Source organism: Emys orbicularis, chromosome 9 (assembly GCF_028017835.1).
Source record: "Emys orbicularis isolate rEmyOrb1 chromosome 9, rEmyOrb1.hap1, whole genome shotgun sequence".
Lineage (NCBI taxonomy): Eukaryota > Metazoa > Chordata > Testudines > Emydidae > Emys > Emys orbicularis.
The window spans coordinates 24112668-24132729 of record NC_088691.1 but is presented as its reverse complement, the minus strand read 5'-3'; the positions used below and the strand labels follow the sequence as shown (position 1 = coordinate 24132729).

The following is a 20062-nucleotide window of genomic DNA, read 5'->3' as shown; positions in this document are numbered from 1 at the left end:
AGTGTGCAGACCTCAGCCCAGTTGTGACCACTAGGCAAGACTGCCTAGACCCCACTCCCTTATAGTACTTAGCTTTTGCATAGCACTTTTAATCAGTAAATCTTAAAAGCACTCTACCAAGGAAGGAAGCACCATCATCTCAATTGTATAGATGGGGAAACTGAGGCACAGATAGGTGAAGTGAGTTGGCCCAGGTAATCCCGCAGGCTAATAGCAGAGCTGGGAGCAGATCTCAGGTTTTATGAGTCCTAATCAACTGTTGGCTCCACTAGGCTACACAGTTACTATCTGAGTCCTAACTGCCTACACCTATACACTTTGTTACAGTGGAATGAGGTTAATGGTCATGCTTTGACAGGTTTGAAGTGTGTAGCTGCTAAATGGATCAGTGAGAGAAATCTCAGACATGGTCTATATACCCAAAATGTGACTGTTTTATCACAGGGTGGTTACTGTAACTTTAAGCACATGAGAGAAGGTTGGTGTGTATCTCTCCTTCTCCACGCCCCAACCCCCATCTCTCACACCATATCCACAGGGAGTTTGTAACCTTTCTTTTTCCTCAAGAATTGCTCAAAAAGACAATGTTAACAGAACTCAGCCAGTACCTTTGCGATCCCTGCCCACTTCACTCTGTTTGCTGGCTACTGCGTTGTGAAATGCTCCTGTCATAAAAAGGATTTTGTCCAGGCTATTACCCTACAAACGTCACAATTTTTGTAAGTCATTCCTGCATTGGAGGTCTTATATGGTTCAGCTGTTTTCCCAGATATTTTAGTTGCCGATCCATGGCAGGCCTGTGGAAAAGGAGGGGAAAATGATCCAGACATGGGGGAGACTCTTGCCTCTGTGAAAATGCATCAATTCACCGATCATATTCCAGTAAGTCACACTGTGAGTTCCCTCTCGACCCCACACAGTAACATGGAGTGAATTACTAGGGTTACCATATTTCAGCAAGAAAAAAGAGGACAGGAGGAGCCCCGCCCTAGCCCCGCCCCCGTCCTGCCCTAGCCCCGCCCCTGCCCCTCCCACTTCCCGCCCCCCTCAGAACCCCCCAACCCTCCCCCCCGCTCCTTGTCCCCTGACTGCCCCCTGCTGGGACCCCTGCCCCTAACTGCCCCCCAGGACTCCACCCTCTACCTAAGCCTCCCTGCCTCTTGTCCCCTGACTGCCCCCTCCTGAGACCCTCCCCCCATCCTAACTGGCCCCCTAGGACCCTACCCCCTACCTGTACCCTGACTGCTCCAACCCTTATCCACACCCCCACCCCCAGACAGACCCCTGGGACTCCCACGCCCCATCCAACCACTCCCCACCCCCTGACAGCCCCCCCCAGAACTCCCGACCCATCTAAACCCCTCTGCTCCCTGTCCCATTGACTGCTCCGATTCCTCTCCCCACTCCTGCCCCCTGACAGCCCCCCCCAAACTCCCAACCCCCCCCCGCTCCTTGTCCCCTGACTGCCCCCTCCTGGGACCCCTGCTCCTAACTGCCCTCCAGAACCCCACCCCCTACCTAAGCCTCCCTGTTCCTTATCCCCTAACTGCCCCCTCCTAAGACCCCCCCTAACTGCCCCCCAGGACCCTACCCCCTACCTGTACCCTGACTGCCCAAAACCTTATCCACACCCTCGCTCAGAAAGCCCCCCCCCAACTCCCAACCCCACCCGTCTCTTGACTGCCCCATCCAAAACCTCCCTGCCCCTTCTCCGACCCCCTGGCCCCCTTGTTGTTGGCCTTCGCCTAATGTCTCTGTGAACTTGCTCAGGAACGGCCTGAGCCGTTCGTCCTGGCACGCTGGTCCCGGCAGGCTGGCTGGCAGGGGAGGAGGAGCGGGGGAGGAGCTCCAGACTGCCGGAGGCGATCTGCAAATGCAGGGAGGGAGGGAGGGAGTGATCTCTGCCGCAGGGGAGAGGAGGGGGGCTCTCTCTGGCTGTCGGAGCCTCATGTAAGTGGCACCATCCGTCCGGCTGCCCTGTTAGCCGCGCGCGCTCTGCATGGGGGGGAGAAGTCTGGACATTTACAAATTCCCCCCGGACGCTATTTTTAGCTCAAAAATCCGGACATGTCCGGGGGAATCCGGACGAATGGTAACCCTAGAATTACTGCAATTTGATTTGCATTCCAACAATTGCTACTATTGCAAAATGAGAGGCACACACCAGGGTGGTACTCCTGCATCAGTCAGATGAGTGCATAGAGACAATATAGAATCATAGATTATTAGGGTTGGCAGGGACCTCAGGAGATCATCTAGTCCAACCCCCTGCTCAAAGCAGGATCAATCCCCAACTAAATCCCCAAATGGCCCCCTCAAGGATTGAACTCACAACCCTGGGTTTAGCAGGCCAACGCTCACACCACTGAGCTATCCCTCCCCCCAAATATACTAGCTTCTTCGGGAACAACCAACTTAAAATATTTGAACTGTCAAGAAGAGAGCTGAGCGGTACAGGATATACGTTTGCATCTATTTCATAATTGTTTACTGGAAATACATTCACTTTCACTTCAGTATGAAATGTATCTGCCCTTCTTCTCATCTGGCACACTGCCTCCTCAGCTCCATTTGGAAAAGAAACAGCAGAAAAGGGGCTAGCATTCATGCAGCAAAACTTTGTTTTGCAGCAGTCACAGCCTATGTGTCCTAGAGTAGCTGTAGGGCCATCAAATTTGAAAGGAGACTGTTAGGAACAGAAAATTACATTTTATTTGATGGCAATAGGCTATGGAATCCTTCACTTCCGGGTCACCAATTCAGTGATCAAAAGCTGTCACAATCTGATAGCTGTTAGGTGGGCATGGGATGAGTTTACAACCTCAGTTCAGTTCTCAGAGTGTACATGTCCACATCGCAAAAACCAGCCTCAGAAACTGGCAGTGACTTTGTTGGCAGCTTCAGGCCGAAGACTGAGTGGGACAATGGACTAAACTCCCCCTCTCTATCTTAGAGTTGGTTTTTTCCAAGTCAAAGCTGAGGTGTATTCACAGAGCAACGGGTGCTGTGGAAGGCTGCACTGCAGCTGCCTGTGCTGTGATGGACACTTCAGCTTCTTGGGCTGTCAAGGTGGTATTTTCAACAGCATAAAACACATTTTACAGTTAAAAAAATAGTTTATAGGTAAACTAAACAAAGCAGGGAAAGCTAGGGCTTCACAAACTTTTCAGCTAACTGAGTTCAGGCTGCCTCCTTCTTAGGGTACATCTACATTTTCAGCTGGCGGTGTGATTTCCAGCTCCAGAAGACATACCCGCGCTAGCTCTGATCGAGCTGGCATCCTAAAACTAACGTGTAACCATGGTGGCACAAGCAGCTGAAGGGGCTAGCTGCATTGAGTATGATCCCATGCAAGACAGCAGGCACATACTCACGGCAGCTAGTTTCTCCAGCCATTGTGGCTACTGTCTATTTTTAGCATGCTAGCTCAATCGCAGGTAGTGAAGGTATGTCTCCTCGAGCTGGGAATCACTCTCCCAGCTCTGAGTGTAGATGTACCTTTAGTGTTGCCCTTGTGGGATAAAGTCTTTGTGTCGTGATGCTGCATCAATTACAAAATATACTCAGAACTGTTAGCATCCTTAAAACCTAACTTGCAGAATGTGGAACAGATCCAGAAAAATCAGCACAGGTGATAACTCTGTTATGGACTGCACACCACCTTGTAATCTTCTAAAATTAAAATTCTCCATGAGGAAATTTACCACACGAGCAGAGGTTCTGCACAAGGCCTACAGACTATTAATTACTAGGGCTGTCAAGCGATTAAAAATTAATCACAATTGCGCAATAAAAAAAATTAATTGTGATTAATCGCGCAGTTAAACAATAATAGAATACCATTTATTTCAATATTTTTGGATGTTTTCTATATTTTCAAATATATTGATTTCAATTACAACACAAAATACAAAGTGTACAGCGTTCACTTTATATTTATTTTTGATTACAAAAAAATAAGAAAAAAACAAAAGAAATTGTATTTTTCAGTTTACCTAACGAAAGTACTGTAGTGCAATCTTTGTCATGAAAGTTGAACTTACAAATGTAGAATTATGTACAAAAAATAATTGCACTCAAAAATAAAACAATGTAAAACTTTAGAGCCTACAAGTCCACTTAATACTACTTCTTGTTCAGCCAATTGCTCAGACAAACATATTTGTTTACATTTACAGGAGATAATGCTGCCCGCTTCTTGTTTACAATGTCACCTGAAAGTGAGAACAGGCATTCACATGGCACTGTTGTAGTTGGTGTCGCAAGATATTTATGTGCCAGATGCGCTAAAGATTCATGTTTCTTTATGCTTCAACCACCATTCCAGAAGACATGCGTCCATGTTGATGACGGGTTCTGCTCAACAACGATCCAAAGCAGTGCGGACCAACACATGTTCATTTTCATTATCTGAGTCAGATGCCAGCAGAAGAAGGTTGATTTTTTGTTGTTGTTGGTGGTGGTGGTTTGGGTTCTGTAGTTTCTGCATCGGAGTGTTGCTCTTTTAAGACTTCTGAAACATGCTCCACACCTCATCCCTCTCAGATTTTGGAAGGCACTTCAGATTCTTAAACCTTCAGTCGAGTGCTGTAGCTCTCTATAGAAATCTTACATTGGTACCTTCTTTGCGTTTTGTCAAATCTGCAGTGAAAGTGTTCTTGAAACGAACAGCATGTGCTAGGTCATCATCCAAGACTGCTATAACCTAAAATATATGGTAGAATGTGGGTAAAACAGAGCAGGAGATATACTATTCTCCCCCAAGGAATTAATTCACAAATTTCATTAACGCATGATTTTTTTAACGAGTGTCATCAGCATGGAAGCATGTCCTCTGGAATGGTGGCCAAAGCATGAACGGGCATACGAACGTTTAGCATATCTGGCACGTAAATACCTTGCAATGCCTACTACAAAATTGCCATGCGGACGCCTGTTCTCATTTTCAGGTGACATTGTAAACAAGAAAGCGGACAGCATTATCTCCCATAAATGAAAACAAACTTGTTTGTCTTAGTGATTGGCTGAACAAGAAGTAGAACTGAGTGGACTTGTAAGCTCTAAAGTTTTACATTGTTTTGTTTTTGAGTGCAGTTATGTTAAAAAAAATCTACATTTGTAAGTTGCACTTTCAGCATAAAGATATTGCACTACAGTACAGTACTTATATGAGGTGAATTTAAAAATACTATTTCTTTTGTTTGCTATTTTTACTGTGCAAATATTTGTAATCAAAATAATAATATAAAGTGAGCACTGTACACTTTGTATTCTGTGTTGCAATTGAAATCAATATATTTGAAAATGTAGAAAAACATCCAAAAATATTTCATCCATTTCAATTGGTATTCTATTGTTTAGCAGTGCGATTAAAACTGTGATTAAATGTGATTAATTTTTTTAATCACGATTCTTTTTTTTTTAGTTAATTGAGTGAGTTAACTGCGATTAATGGACAGTCCTATTAATTACTATTTATTATTTGTACTGCCATGACACCTAGGAGCCTCAACCATGGACTAGGACCGCATTGTGCTAGGTGCTGTACAAATACAGAAGAAAAAGACAAAAGCTTACCAGCTAAGTATAAGACTAGAGACAGAGACAAAAGGTGCATATGGAAAGATACGGGGGGAAGAGGGGGACAAAAAGAAACAATGAAACAATATTAGTAAGTATGATAGGCAGCAATCTCAGCAGACCAGTGGCCTAAGCATTGTCAAGTTTGTAATCATCATGTCAAAGGAGAAGTTTAAGGAGAGATATGAAGGACAATGAGGTGTCTTTGTGGATGTTTTGGGGGAGTATACATCACTTCAGTGCCACTTAAGCCCATAGCTCTTGTGTGGAATGTCAGCATAGAGGTGACTTTAACTCCTTATGCATATTTGCAATGTTTGATTGGTCAGAGTCATGCATCTACTGTACAGTTCCTTGGGAGCTATCAGAATGGCTCTAAGGAACAAACAGTTTTCACTAAAGTGGAATGAACATTTTACAATGGAACAGTTTGCTTTCAGAAAATACTGACTCAACGGCATCCAAAAATTTTTTTATTTTATTTTATATTTTTATTATATAAATTACAATAGGAAACTATCAATTACCAGACCATTTACCAATTATAAAATAATTTACACATGACCAGAGTAGCAATTACCAATGAGCACACCAAGTACCAATTACCAAACCAATGAAAATAGCAATTACCAACTAGAATAACACTTACCAATTAGAATGCCAATTTTAAAACCAATTTATAAAAGAAAAGAAAAGAGAAAAGAAATTAGAAATATACAATTGATATACATTTTATTATATAATATCATTTATAATATAAAAGTCAAAGTGCTTTGACTATATTATGTCATGTTGACTTTTATATATTATAAATTATTATATAACATAAAACTTGAGTTGATAAATTTTAAATGAAGCATTTCAACATTATCAAAATGAAATGATTTTGACCTCATCAAAACAAAAGATTTCAGTCAGGTTGACAAAAATTTGTTTAATTTTTTAAATGAAACTTTGGAATCACGTTCTGCAGGAAATTTCAAAATTTCAAAAGTTTTTCATTGTGATTTGTAACATATTTTTTTTCAAAATTTCAGAACTTTCTGCAGAACAGGAATTCAAATCCAACCAGCTCTAGTTTTTACTACTGCACTTACCTGAACTAACCAGTTTTAATATCTGGTACAGCTCACAATGAAGCACTGGTTGTAAATAGTTATCATTCTCCTAGATTTACCACAATGCATTTAAAAAGTAAAGTGGAAGCAAAGCCTTCCCACTCTTTCCGTCATTACCACAGTAACCACTGCCAAATATAAATCTTGAAATAAAAACTTAAGAAATTGTGGGTATGTTCTCCTCCCCGTGTGTGTGAAAAAGAATCCATAAACATCTCAGCATTTCTCTCTGCTTCTGTCTATGAGTTGCTCTCTCTCCCCTTACTATTATCTATTATCCTATAACACCGGGAGTTACATGGAGACATCAACATCTCAAACTGACCCCTATTCTCTTTATCAGGTAATATGACAGTCCTCTTAGATCCTCCCCACTTCAATGGTGTCAGAGTTACTTCCAAGGATAACATGCCTCCTGTGTGATTGTAAAGTGAGCTCAAAAAGCCAGTTTAACTGGAGCTGATTATTGTTCCCTTTGCCTTTGCCGAGTCAGTGTCACAATCCCAAGAAGGTGTTAGCTCACTGGAGTTGTATGAAAACACATACCTGTCATTAAAATATCTTTTCATTTGAAGTCTATCAATATACAAAGTTACAATTTCCTTCTTCTCAGTTACAAAACATAATTTGATTTTATTTAAAATGTATCTTTTATGAAATATCTCCCACTCTCATTGTTCCGCCTCCCCCCCTGCACCATTTTAAGAGAGAACACTAGGGACTCTCTAACCTTCAAACAAAAGCAACAAATCCTTTGCATATTTTCTAATTGTCTATGCTTAATACCTCCCACCCTTGTCGGAGGTTCCTATAATATGCAAATGAAAGGTTTATGACAAGGCAAAGACTAGCTGAGCTGTGCAACACAAAGTGCAGTCCTTAGTTTTGTAGTAGAGGAACGACATATGAATACCATAAGCATAGATTATGAAAAGATGTAAAACTGTACAGGTTGGGAATAGCTGTCACAACCTATTTGTTTACTATTATCTATATAAAGATACCAGCTAATACAAGACAGAATTCTCATATCCAATGCTACTGTAGCTAAAATGGATCAGACTTCTTAAGTGCTATTACACATTATTTCTCTGATGTCATTGTGAATTCCCAGCCACTGTCTTCTGTTTTGTGTACAGATTACCCTTTTGTTACATACTGGGTTTAAGAGGAAACTCAAAACAGCTTGTCCATTTTACATGTCAGGTATGAGTGTTTAGAATAAATTCCTTGCAGTTGTCAGATTTCAGAAATTCAAAGGGTGACTGAGACTATGTTGCCTTGAATGTTTTTCTGGTGCATCTGGTGAAAGACCAAACAGATGTTTTGTTTTTAATTACACCATGGGATTCTAAGCACAGCAGGCAAGGAGGTTCTAAATCTATGAATGAACAAAGTTCTACATCACATTGGTTTATACCCTGATGCATCTACCCTCCCTAACTGTAGATTTCCATACTAGCAAATTCAGAAGTACTACATGGAAACAAAGACAGAAATAAATATTTAACATTTCATGGTAAATGATATTTACCAAGGTAACAACTGAAATCACATTACCAAAAAATTCACATGATGGGTGGAGGTAGGTGGACAATAATAAACACTGGAAGCAAATACTTTTCCTTCACTCATCACTACAGACATGAGAGCCTTTTTAATAGCAGAGGAAAAAACCTACAAATGTGAATACTCCCAGCACAATGACAGTCTACTTAATTCCAACACCAGCCTTCTCTGAAAATCATGAACAAGTTCATAAACAGAAGAGGATTCAAATGATTTACGTTATTAATTTTATGCGCCCTGGTGCTGTAGCAACATAGCAACACTATCCTGCAAAGTTCTGAGTGTCTCCTGCAAGGTACTGAGCAGCAGAGGGCTTGTACAATCTGGAGGTTAGATGCTTGAATTGAAATTTTATCTCTATACCTGCTATAAATCACATGAGCCATCCTTAAATAGTGGCAGCGGGAAAACTGCTGCTACTTTATAACTGCTGTCAGATGAATTTAGGAGACCAAATCTAAATTAACAACGAGAACAAAACAAAATAAACAGATCCAAAACACAGAATAAAAGAAACACACAAAACACAATTAACTCAAATCAACCAACCCAGCAGGGAACTAAACATCCAGCCTTGCATCATCCACTCTAACCCATCAAACACTAACTCTGAGAGACCAGACATGGGAACAGGCAGTCTCACTACCAGCCCTGAGTACAACAGCAAGAGCCTACCAGGCAGGCCCCAGATCATGAGGAGCTAGGGCTAAAAGTTATCCTAAGAGCAGGTTTAAATGAGACCTTTAAAGTTTCACCTGGTTTAGTTCCCTACCCTACATGGTGACCAAATTGATTTCATAATTCATTAACTCATCCCTGATAGACAAGACGAGTGTCTGGCCAGCAACATGCCAGTTCACACATAAAATGACTGAACAGTTATTTAAATATACAACAGGGCTGTGATCTACTCCTTCCACCCTGTGCTTTAAAAATTATTTTCATGACTATTAGTAGAGAACACGTGAAAGCCCCTTTCTAATTATTACTATGTGCTAAGGAAAACTCAGTTCAGAACCAGCATCAACCTCATAGCAAGGCTGGTGATTTTTCCTTTTTTGCATTTAACTGGTTTGCAAATACAGTGCCTCAGGTACTAGGTAGGGAAGGGTCTTGCCTAGGGCTCTAGAAGGTATCAGTGTCTTAGCCAGGTTTAGGACTGCTGTAATTTTACAGGGGCAAAGAAAATATTAGTCTGGCATCTCAGGACATAAGGCTTGGCTGCTGAAGACCTGAGCATAGTGTTGTTGTGAAAACTGCAGCGCTACAAGCTTTGAACTAAGGGCCTGATCCAATGCCCACTAAAGTCAATGTGAGTTCTTCCAGTAACTCAAACGGGCTTTGGATCGGGCTCAAAGTGCTAGAGACAAAACAAAAATCTGTCCAAGTATTATTCTACTTGAAAATGGGCCAAATTCATCCATGGAATAACTCTACTGAAGATAACGGGTGAATTACAGCAGGGATTATTCTGATCCAATCTAATCAACATATCAACTACCAAAAGTTGCCCTTTGGTAGCCCACTGGCCTATTATGCCGTAAAATGATTTGTTCAGCTATCTTTTGTTACATTTTTTAAAGAAGCAAACTATTGGCAGAAAATAACAGACCCTACAGAACTCAATAACCATTATTATCAAAGCAAATCCCAGGAACCATCATTATCAGTAATGACTTTCCCTGGCCTCCCAATCTTCTCCACTAAATAACAACACACAAAAAAAATCTATGTAGTGCTCACGGAAGCGATAGTTTGCAAGCACTCGCCAGAGCCAGGGATAATGCAGGTAGGCTCTGGGCAAGCGTCGTCCTATCCAAAAGCTATGTCAGTGCTTTAAATCCTGATAAGTATCCCCTGTTATTTAAGACCTTAGCCTTTCCTAAGCAGAAGCTGACAGTGGCACAAAACTGGTTCTGTAACGTGAAAAGGTGCATAAACTCCCCTGTGAACTAGGCGGGGACCATTAAGCTCATTGGTCACTAGTGGCCCGGGGAAAAGAGAACCCCAGGCTCAACCTTCAGAAGTGTTTGGGAAAATTTTGCAAACACGCAATACTGTATTTTTAAAACTATAGAAGCGACCAAGAGCTCAGATTTATTACCAAATAATCAGTCAGACATCGCTGAAACCACTTCAGTGTTCTGAAAGGAGACGAAAAGTGATAATTAAGGGCTGAATTCCGAGCACCTTAAAAATTGCATTTTTTCTCACGCACCAACTTTCTTTGAAGTCAGTGGTCTCCTGCCTAAGAAAACACTAAGCAAGGACCTCTGGATCTGTCCCCCGAGGTGTAATCAAATAAACCAGATACTTTGACAGTGCTGCAAAATGACAGCCTTCTTTCTTACAGGGACAAATATGCTGCGGTTGTCCAGGTGTAGATGAGGGCAGAATCTGCCTCACAGTTTTTAAACAAAAAAAAAAAAGGGGGGGGGGGGGAGGTTAAAAAAAGGTGGTAAGGAGGAATTTTGTTTTTCTGTAATGAAAGACAGGATTTAGCACATCAGTGATTTTCACAATTACCTGGAATTCACTGTACACTAAATCTCTTTTAATAACTGTGGACTTTGAGATCATATGAGAAAGCTGGCTAGAATTGCAGGTTTCAGAAACAGCATTCTTCCATGCGCCACTTCTCTTCAAAAGAAATATTTACATAATATTACCATTTGCTTGAGCAGAAAGGTCATATTAGAAAAACAGGGGGTTGATTGTGCTCCCATGAACGTTCATAAGAATGTTGCTACTGAACAGGTGCAGGATTCGGCTCCTTAAATTCTAAAATAACCTTCCTTCACAGTCTCACACGCACATAGAGTGGAATACTGATTACTGTTAATGTAAAAGAGTTTAGGAACATGGAAAAACCATCTGGCTCAATATGCTTGCCTCTTTTTTGGTTGATCTTACTAACACCTTTCTGATTTTATTACCAAATACCTCAATCTCCTCCACCCGTAACAATAATTATTATAATAATTATTTACCATTTGTATTAAGACAGCACCCACAGGCTCCACGTAAGATTACGGTGCCATTATGCTAGATGCTATGCTAGTAAAAGAGTCTCTGCCCTGAACAGATTGCAATTTAATTTAAAAGAGGATATGATAAGTGGGTGTACCTCACAAACAAATGGACGGGATGAGAAAAAGGAGCGGAGTGATAGCGATAGGAAATGTGATTACAAAGACTAGCTATATGCACAGGTAGATGTTTCTGAGTCAATTATCCCTTCAGTTTACTTACAGTCTTTTCTTCCATCACCTGACTAGTGACTAATTCCAGGAGTTTATTATTTTTGTGTGAAATAAATCTGCCCAAATCCCTTACTTATTCTTAGTTTCTAATTTTCAAGTCATGTCTTTTGGTTTGTGAACTTTCTGTCCTATTAATATTTTTTCTAGCGATCCCTTTCTTAATTTAGAAAACCTCCATTGTCACCTCAAATACTGTAAATAATTCCTGAGTAAATGAAACATCGCTATAAGAAAAAGCTATTAATCCACAGAATAAGAAAGGCTTAGATGAATTTACTGCTTATAAGTAAATGATGCTGGAGCAATTACGTGCAGCATGTGAAAAGCCTCAAGAGCAATCTAAATGGGTTAATACTTTTTGTTTTGCCTTTTTAATGTTTAAGTGAATTTAATGTACTACTGTGAGTCCAGCAAACTGAAATACTCTTGTTTATGGTAAGTGATACAGCACAGGCAGCGTTAATCTCAACCTAAAGGGACCAACCCTTCGGAACAAGTACAATAGTTCACCTCCTTTGCCCACTCACTCCTTGCCCTGTCCCCAGAGACAGCCAACAAGGGCGGCAAATGGTGAGGGTGGTTTTTATAGATGGACATCCCAGCATCACAGGAACCAACTCACTTCACAGAAGTGACTGAGCAGCCATCAGATGGTACCATTCAGTGTGCTAGATTCAAAACAATGACAAGATGCACAGGAGAAAGACCCTGCGTTCCATCAGCAATCTCTTAAGCCACCCAAGCCCTCCCAGATGTTTTAGAGCTGAAATAACCTAGTTTGGTATCACAAATAAAATAAATTGAAAAGCGTGACACAGACATGATATAACAGAAATAAAACGATAACCTGCTAAGAAGCAAAGGGGAAAATGTGCTGATGTTTTAACGTCATGTATGCAAAAAAGGAGCAGAATAAAAAAGATTCAAAATTTAAAAATGAAGGCACAAATCCAAAGAGAACTGGGGACAAGAAGAGAGAAGGAGACCAGTAACAGTGGAGTGAATGGATGAAGGTCCAGCTTGATGGTACAAGACAGACTAGCTCAGGGGAAGAGGGCTGATAGCAAAGCATTCCAAAACACTTATTACTACTCCTTTAGGAAGACTCAGCCCACCTCAGCATCTGCTGTTTACCACAGTGTGAATGTAGGAGGATCTGGGGCTCTACCTATGTAGGGTGACCAGACAGCAAGTGTGAAAAATCAGGACAGAGGGTGGGGGGTAATAGGCACCCATGTAAGAAAAAGCCCCAAATATCAGGATTGTCCCTATAAAATCAGGACATCTGGTCACCCTATACCCATGTCCCCAGAATGGATGACTACTTCTCCTTGGGCTGCAGAACACAAGTAGGCACATTAGCTGAGTCCGTCACCTAGCACCAAAGAGAGTGCAAGGAGAATATCTTGCCGTGACCTCAGGGTGAGAGAAGAGGCTCCCTGTGCAATCCATCCTACAGAACTCTGTGCAACACCAGGCAAGTTGTGAGCCTAGTTAGCTAATGATTGAACCTTGCTTTGGAAATGTAAAGTGATGTAAAAGTGCCAAGTGTGATCATTACAGAGGGACTTGCTCACTGGAGGGAACTGAGGGAAAGAACTTTGATACAACACTCCTGTGACTCTCTGCCATCACTCGGGCTATTGTCTAAGAAACTGGTACATAAATCACAGCCTCTGTCACAACAATGACTGTCCATTCATCTGTTATCTGTTCATATCCGGAAGTAAATTAAAGGCAATTGCACACTGCAATCAATAGGCAGTAAGTTGTAACGGTAATAGAGAATCTCATCTAGATGATAAATAACCTTGGCAGGATTGAACTGTACAATATTAGCAGCGCCACACAGAAGCCTCATTCCTCTTCACTTAAACACAGTTAAATTAAAACCCAACACAAAGTGGCATATAAGTCCCATTAGTGTCATTCACGGTCAGATGCAATTTAAATAATTACACATACTATATGGTTCAGAGAAGTATTACCTGAAGTAATTACATTTTAAAAAACCCTGACCCAAGCCTGTATACCTTCATGCGACTATTCTTTATTCACGTGCCATGTGTGGTTATATTGTGAGCAAGGACAACACACGTTGAGTAAGAAGTCAGCAGGAGTGGGCCGCAAGACTTCAAAGTCATGCCATCAACTGACAAAAGCTATGACAAGTAAAAATTTAAGGCCCTCATTCAGCTCCAATTACTTTCCACTGACTTCGGTGAAGGCTGCACCATGCTCCCAAAGAATCCTCTGTACTTAATTCTCACCTTATTGGCACTATCTGTGCAAGTCAGACTCATGTTAATATTCCCTTGCTTTTCCCCATTTTTGTCACATCCTTATTTTTTATTTAAAACATTTTGATATATGTAGTGCTCACGATAGCTGCTGTATTGCCCAAGAAAACAACGCTGTCTTTTTATCAACAAAACAGGTACAGCACAAGCAGAGACAAGTATGCGTCCTCTGCAAAATGCTGATCCAAAAAGATTACCTACCGGCTTGACTTGCCCATTTGAAACCTGTCAGTGAGTACTTGGACTGAGATCACCAACTCATTTTACATAGTGTATCAAACACTAAGTGACCAGAGTTAGATTTGAATTGGCCATTGAGATGTAAAAATTCAGCATAGCCCATTATTAGTCCCTCAGCCTTTCAGGCACCATTGGTTTATATCCCTAATTGTAATGATAGCATCAGGTACTGAAATTTTTTGCCATGACTAACAATGCATTGAGGTGCCCATGGCTTCAATGTTATTTTGATCTACTTCAGGCAGAGTGGTTTATTTCCTACTTTGGGCTAGATTTAACGGATCTAGTGACAGGACCAGGGGGAACTACTCTCAGTGAATTCCTTCTTGTAAAATATATTAAAACTCCCTTCAGATTTCTTTTGTTTGTTTAAAGAGAATACCCAGAGGATACAGAGTACTCTACCATGCAATCTTAAGTAATTGCACCTCTAACTACATTAAAAACACAGAGTTTAAATCTGAAGGAAGTATTATTATGAGAGCAAATTCACTTAGTTTAACTTCTTCCAGTGCTGTGATTAGTCTGGGGTTCTACTTGAAAGAAGACTAGTGATCAGAGATTTTTTTAAAATCTGACATTCAATAGGGTTTTATACTAAAAATGCACTGACCTGAGTGCCAGCCTGTTAGTGCTCTGGAAACAGATACATAACTAATTTAAAAGTAAGTAATAAAAGAAGTATGGATAGTTATATCATCTTATGGTGTAGTGATTTTTAAAACAGCAATGCAGGTACAATGTCGCCTAATGAGTCGCAAGGCGCAGTGCTATAATATTAGTCAGAGTAAAACAAAAACAAAACCACAAAGCTATTACTCCATGTAGGCAGCCAAATCAAATTGTGTACTGAGATTATGAGTTGTTATGACCTAGAGTAAGTACTGAATGCAAACCATCACCTTTTAAAGAGCAAACCCCTTCCATATACTTTGTGCTCGATTATCTGAGTCCATTTCATAATTCAGACTGAACAGCTGTAGCCCTCTCTCCTAAGAGCTTGGTCTGGGCTTTTTAGAGGGAATCAGCACTTCACAAATGAAGGGAGAAAAATGTCCACTAACTTTTATAAGTAACTTCTTGCTTAAATAGCCAGGGCACCTAGTATATTATATGCACCTGCGTGCTGTCTATTCCCCCAGCAGTGCCCTTTGGGACAGTCAGCTCGCTGCTGTCACAGTAACCTATATTCACTGGCGTTTAGTACTGGCTTCCGATACACAAGGTAGTTTTGCTCGAGTGACTTTTCCGGGAAGATGCTGACAGGGCAGGGCAGGGGGGTCCTCGTCTGCAAGCGCCGGTGGGTACTTACCGCATTTCCCCAAAGGTCCCGGCATAGCCCTCCATCCAAGGGGTGAGTTCGCTCTTGATGCAACCGGAGGCAGCAGCATAGGGCATCCTGCCCACCATCCCTCCTGGGTACCACACGTCGGATGGGAAGTCGCTTACTTCTTGCCCCGGTGGCCCCTGGCTTCGCCCGCAGCCGAAAGGGCCAGCAGCTGCCTCTGCACATGGGCCGTAGAGCTGCCCCTCCTCTGCGAAAAACGAGTGCCAGGCTGGGGCCGAGGCAGGGCAATGGGGCGCCAGGCTGGCCATGTCCCCCCCGTACCTGCACTGGGCAGCCCAGGCGTTGCCGGGCCCGTAGTCCAGGGGGTTCTCCAGCTTGATGCGGGTGTGGGGGGCGAGCGCCAGCTGGAAGTTGTAGTAATCGCGACCCTGGAAAACAGCGGGCTCCTCCAGGCCCGGGGAGCACTTGTACAGGGACAGGCTGTGGGGCACGTCAATGGCCAGGACGTTCTCGCCTGGCCCGGGGCCGCTGCCCGCGGCCGAGTGCCCTTTGAAGGAGGCCGGGCTGGTGCCCGGCTCCTCCAGGAGCGCAGCCCCCGCTGGGTTCTTGCAGTCCCCGAGCTGGGCGCCCGCTGCGCCCCGGGAGTGCCCGCCGGGCAGGGCGAACATGCAATCCTCCCGGGGCAGGAGCTCGCCTGGCGTCTCCAGCGCCTCCACCCCCAGGCCCATGGAGGCGGACACGGCTTTGCACAGCTCCTTGGCGCTGTCCCCCAGAAAGTCCTCCTTGGCCCCAGCCACCTCGGCGCGGCTGCCCCTTGCCTGGGCCTCCGGCTGCAGGAGCTGCAGGGCGCCCGCTTCGCCCAGGATATCCTTGAGGTCCCCGGAACAGCCCTGGAAAGCGGAGCTCATCAGGGACAGGGCCGAGGAGGGGGTGACAGCCGGGCCCCCGTCCTCAGGCTGCAGCCCCTTGGCCGCCGGGACGCACTGGCCCTGGGGATGCTCCTCCAGAGCCAGGTACGCGGGGGAGCCCGGCTGCTGCTGCCGGGGGCTCTGCTGCTGCAGGCGGGCACCGGGTTGGCATTGGGCGGAGGAGGAAGGTTGGGGGCTGGTGCCCGGCTCCTCTCTCGGCGGGCCGGCGCCCGGGCTCTGGAACACCTCGCGGACGCTCTGGAACAGGCTCTGGAACGCTCCCCGGAACGTCTTGCCCGCCGGCCGGGCATACACGCTGCCAAGTCCAACTTGCACCTCCATCCCCGGAGGGAGCCCACGGGGCAGTCCGCCGGGAGCGCTGGGATCGCGTGCAAGCGGCGGGCGGAGAACGAGCCTTTTGCGGTCCTGTCCCCTCTCGTGCAGCTCACTGGCTCGGGTCTAACACGGGCTTTGGCCAGCGAATCCCATCCTTTCCTGCTCGCTGCAGGCACCACGCGCGAGCTCGGGGTGGGGAGGGAAACCCTGGCACTAGCAGGTGCCGCCGGGATAGGACCCTTCTGACTGCTGGAGCTGGTGGCTGCTCTTTACTCTTTTGATCTGTGACCTGGAGAGAGGCAGGAGAGTTGCGGGAGGGGGAGACCGGCCTTTGCAATAATTAATCCGGTAACTTTTAGCAGGGAGGAGCGCGGCGCCCTTTTACAAAACGCTGCTGCGGCTGCAGTTGACGTCCCTCCTCGCAGCCGAAGGGAGGGAACGCGGCCGAGCAAACAGGGTGACCCGAGGTTAAAGACAATAGCGACCAAGCACACACACACAGAGGCCACAGCCGCAGCTCCAGTCCCGAGCGGCCCTTGACCCCCTTCCCCCGAAGTCTACGGGCGCCGCTTAGCGCTCAGCTGGATCACAGCCTACAAATCGCCTCACGGCTGCAAAAATATTTACACGGCGTCCCAGCGAGGCGGCGGGGCTGCACCAGGATCGGCGGCGGGGAGGGGGGCAGCAAATTCGGAGAGGTTGTTAGCAGCCCCGGGCTTCAAAGGGCCGCCGCAGAGCTAGGTCTCGGGTGAAGCAACAAGTGCTGGGGCAAAGGGGAAGCGCGTCCCCCGAGCAATCCCTTGCAGCAGGCTCCGCGCGCAGCAGATGGCTCCCGAGGCTCTTTGCTGCAACTTCGGCTGGTTTCTCTTCGCCCTGGTAGCTGAGCTGCTGCTCCGCCCCGCCGGGGCGCGCTGCTCCCGCAGAGCCTTTTCCCGGGGTTGTGGGAAGAGCGGTGTGCCCCGCGCAGCCCGAGCGATCAGCAGCGAGTTCTGCGCACTGGACTGGTGCGGGGACTTTCGCTTACTCGAATCCGTCCCGTTGCTCTCTGTCTGGGTCCTCAGCCAGCAGAGACCGCCGGGTGTGGAGAGGAATTGGCAGAGACCGCCGGGCTGAAGAGAAGCAGGAGGGGCGTCAATCAAAAGAGGCTCGTAATAAAATCCACCGAGGTATTTCACATAGATCACCCAGCGGTACTTTACCATGCTGGTGCGAACGTATGCCACGTACATATATATACTGAGGCTCGCCTTTAGCAGGAGGACTCTTGCACTGTAGACACACACACACACACTAAAGTACACGTGCCTGCATCGGTTGTGCAATCATACACAAAGCACACACGTGCAAATACACGCAGTCATACACTCACACAACATAAATGCATGGCACATACTAAACCACATGCGCAATACCTATGAACAATCATATATGTGTGTATAGAGAATAGGGCTGTGCAATTTAGAATAAATGGAGCGTATGCTGGGTACAAAGGTGCATGAAATTACAGTACATTTGTGCGTGTGTGCATCTCACACACAAATAGATACCTGTACAGAAGCACCTACGTTTACATCGCCTCAGAGATTTGCGCCTACACTATATTGGTTCGTCCAGTAATCATGCCCAATTACATGTAAAACATAAATGCAGCTTCCACGCTTCCTAGCGTGTAGACAAATGCATTCTCCTGTCAGCAGTGTATCAGGAAAAGTGTAAGAAGGAGAAGAGGCCTTATTTCCAGGGCATGGGGAAGAACAACAAGCATGTAAATGGGGTGCAAGCTCCAGCCTGCAGCAAATCCTCATCCTGGTACATTTCGCATACCCACAGTGGATTAGCTCCTTTTCTCTGATTTGCGTGACCCCACCCCTTAAGGTAATACTTAGCTGAGCTAGATGGAAAGCGGGGTGGGGTGGGGGAGGCATGTTCATGAAAATCCTCATTTTCGTTTTTCACTGAAGATTTGTTTTCACTGAAATTTTCCCACCAGCCGTAATAATTTAAGTTGCTTTTCTACCCGGTGAATCTACACACGTTTCGATTTACAGCTAAGAAAGTTGAGTATCATACAGATATCGAGTAGCAAATGAGTTTGTTTCTATCCCTTCTTCACAGTCTTGCCATCATCCGAAAATGGAAGAGATACTTTGGTCCAGACAATAAGCACGTCTTTTAGTCTGTACATGACCTCCCCCCCCCCCCCCCCCACAAACCAATAACCACCATTTGTGTGGGCCCCACGAAGAACGAATGTTGGAGCCTCCGGTTTCAGGTCACGAGTAGCTGGTTTCCTTGTAAGCACCATGTCCGACGTTGTGCATCTCCCTGATGATATGATAATTGAAAGGTGTCCAGTGAAGCTACGCAAAAAGGGTCATGTTAATTTCAGCTCCTTCAGAGACACAGGGAGCGGAGTAACAAGTAACAATACATGCCAAATTGGGAAGAGAATCGGTCAAGGAAGAATCACGTTCAGATTTTTAAAAGCATATTTACAAGCAATAGAGGGTAATCATAAAATAGATACACATAAAAGTTGGCGATGTTTTTTCTGCGCCCTCAGTATCTCTCTAACCTACATGCAGGGACATGCTGGCCGCCGCTTCCCGTGGCCGGAACGCGGCCCCGCGGCCACTGGGAGCTGCCAGCGGCCGTGCCTGCGGGCGGTCAATGTCAACCAACTGTCTAGCGTCCGGCGGGCAGCAGGTTGCCCACCACTGGCTTAAATACATACCTTTACTGCCCTGCTTTTATACACTTTGATCAGAAAATCGGCAGCTGTCCACGTGTCAGATTTCCCACTCAAAGGCCAGGTTCTGGTATCCATATGCGGAGTGTTTTCGGGGCCTGCATTCGATTCAGGCACCAGCGGCTGGCTGTGAACAATCCCAGGGATGATACACAACACATTGATTTAAGGGAAGCATCAAACATAAATATTTGGGGAAGGGTGAGGAGGGAAATAATGTTGTGCCTCCTGTTACTTTCATCGGGTGATGCAATAGGGCTGGGGCGGGTGGTTGCTCCTTGTTTTTATTGATTTTCTTTTCGTTCTGTCATTGCGCCCCTCCCGCCCCCCAATCCTTTCTACCCTGATCACATCTGGACAACTCCCATTTTAGATCCGCACTCTCTCTAGCGTGGGCTGCCGCTGTCCCTTAAATATTGAATGTCTTCTCACCTATCTCATCATTTCTCCGGTGGATTTTGAAACTCAACCATTCTGCCCTCCAACTCCTGTTCGTCTCTGGCCAAAGTGCTGAGGGGTACGCCACTTGAAAGCTTCACTAGCTCCAAAGAGCAACCACTAGCTGAGCAGAGGGGAGACAGGCAATGGAGGCAGGAATACCGAAAGGGGGAAAAGTTTTTAAAAAGTTAAAAAGCTCCGTTAGGTTAAAAAAAGAAAAGCAAATCTAATTCCCTTCCCCATTAACATACTAGATGATCAACAACAGTGTCG

The 20062-nt window shown here is 44.8% G+C and overlaps 1 protein-coding gene across 1 annotated transcript in view; it reads right to left on the bottom strand.

The window, feature by feature from the left end:
• AR (androgen receptor) overlaps positions 1 to 16608 on the bottom strand; it is a 105464-nt gene extending 88856 nt beyond the window's left edge. The window contains exon 1 of the mRNA XM_065410304.1: positions 15383 to 16608. Coding sequence (XP_065266376.1) covers positions 15383 to 16608 — 1226 coding nt within the window. The remainder of the gene's footprint in view (positions 1 to 15382) is intronic.
• Between the last annotated feature and the right edge of the window lie 3454 nt (positions 16609 to 20062).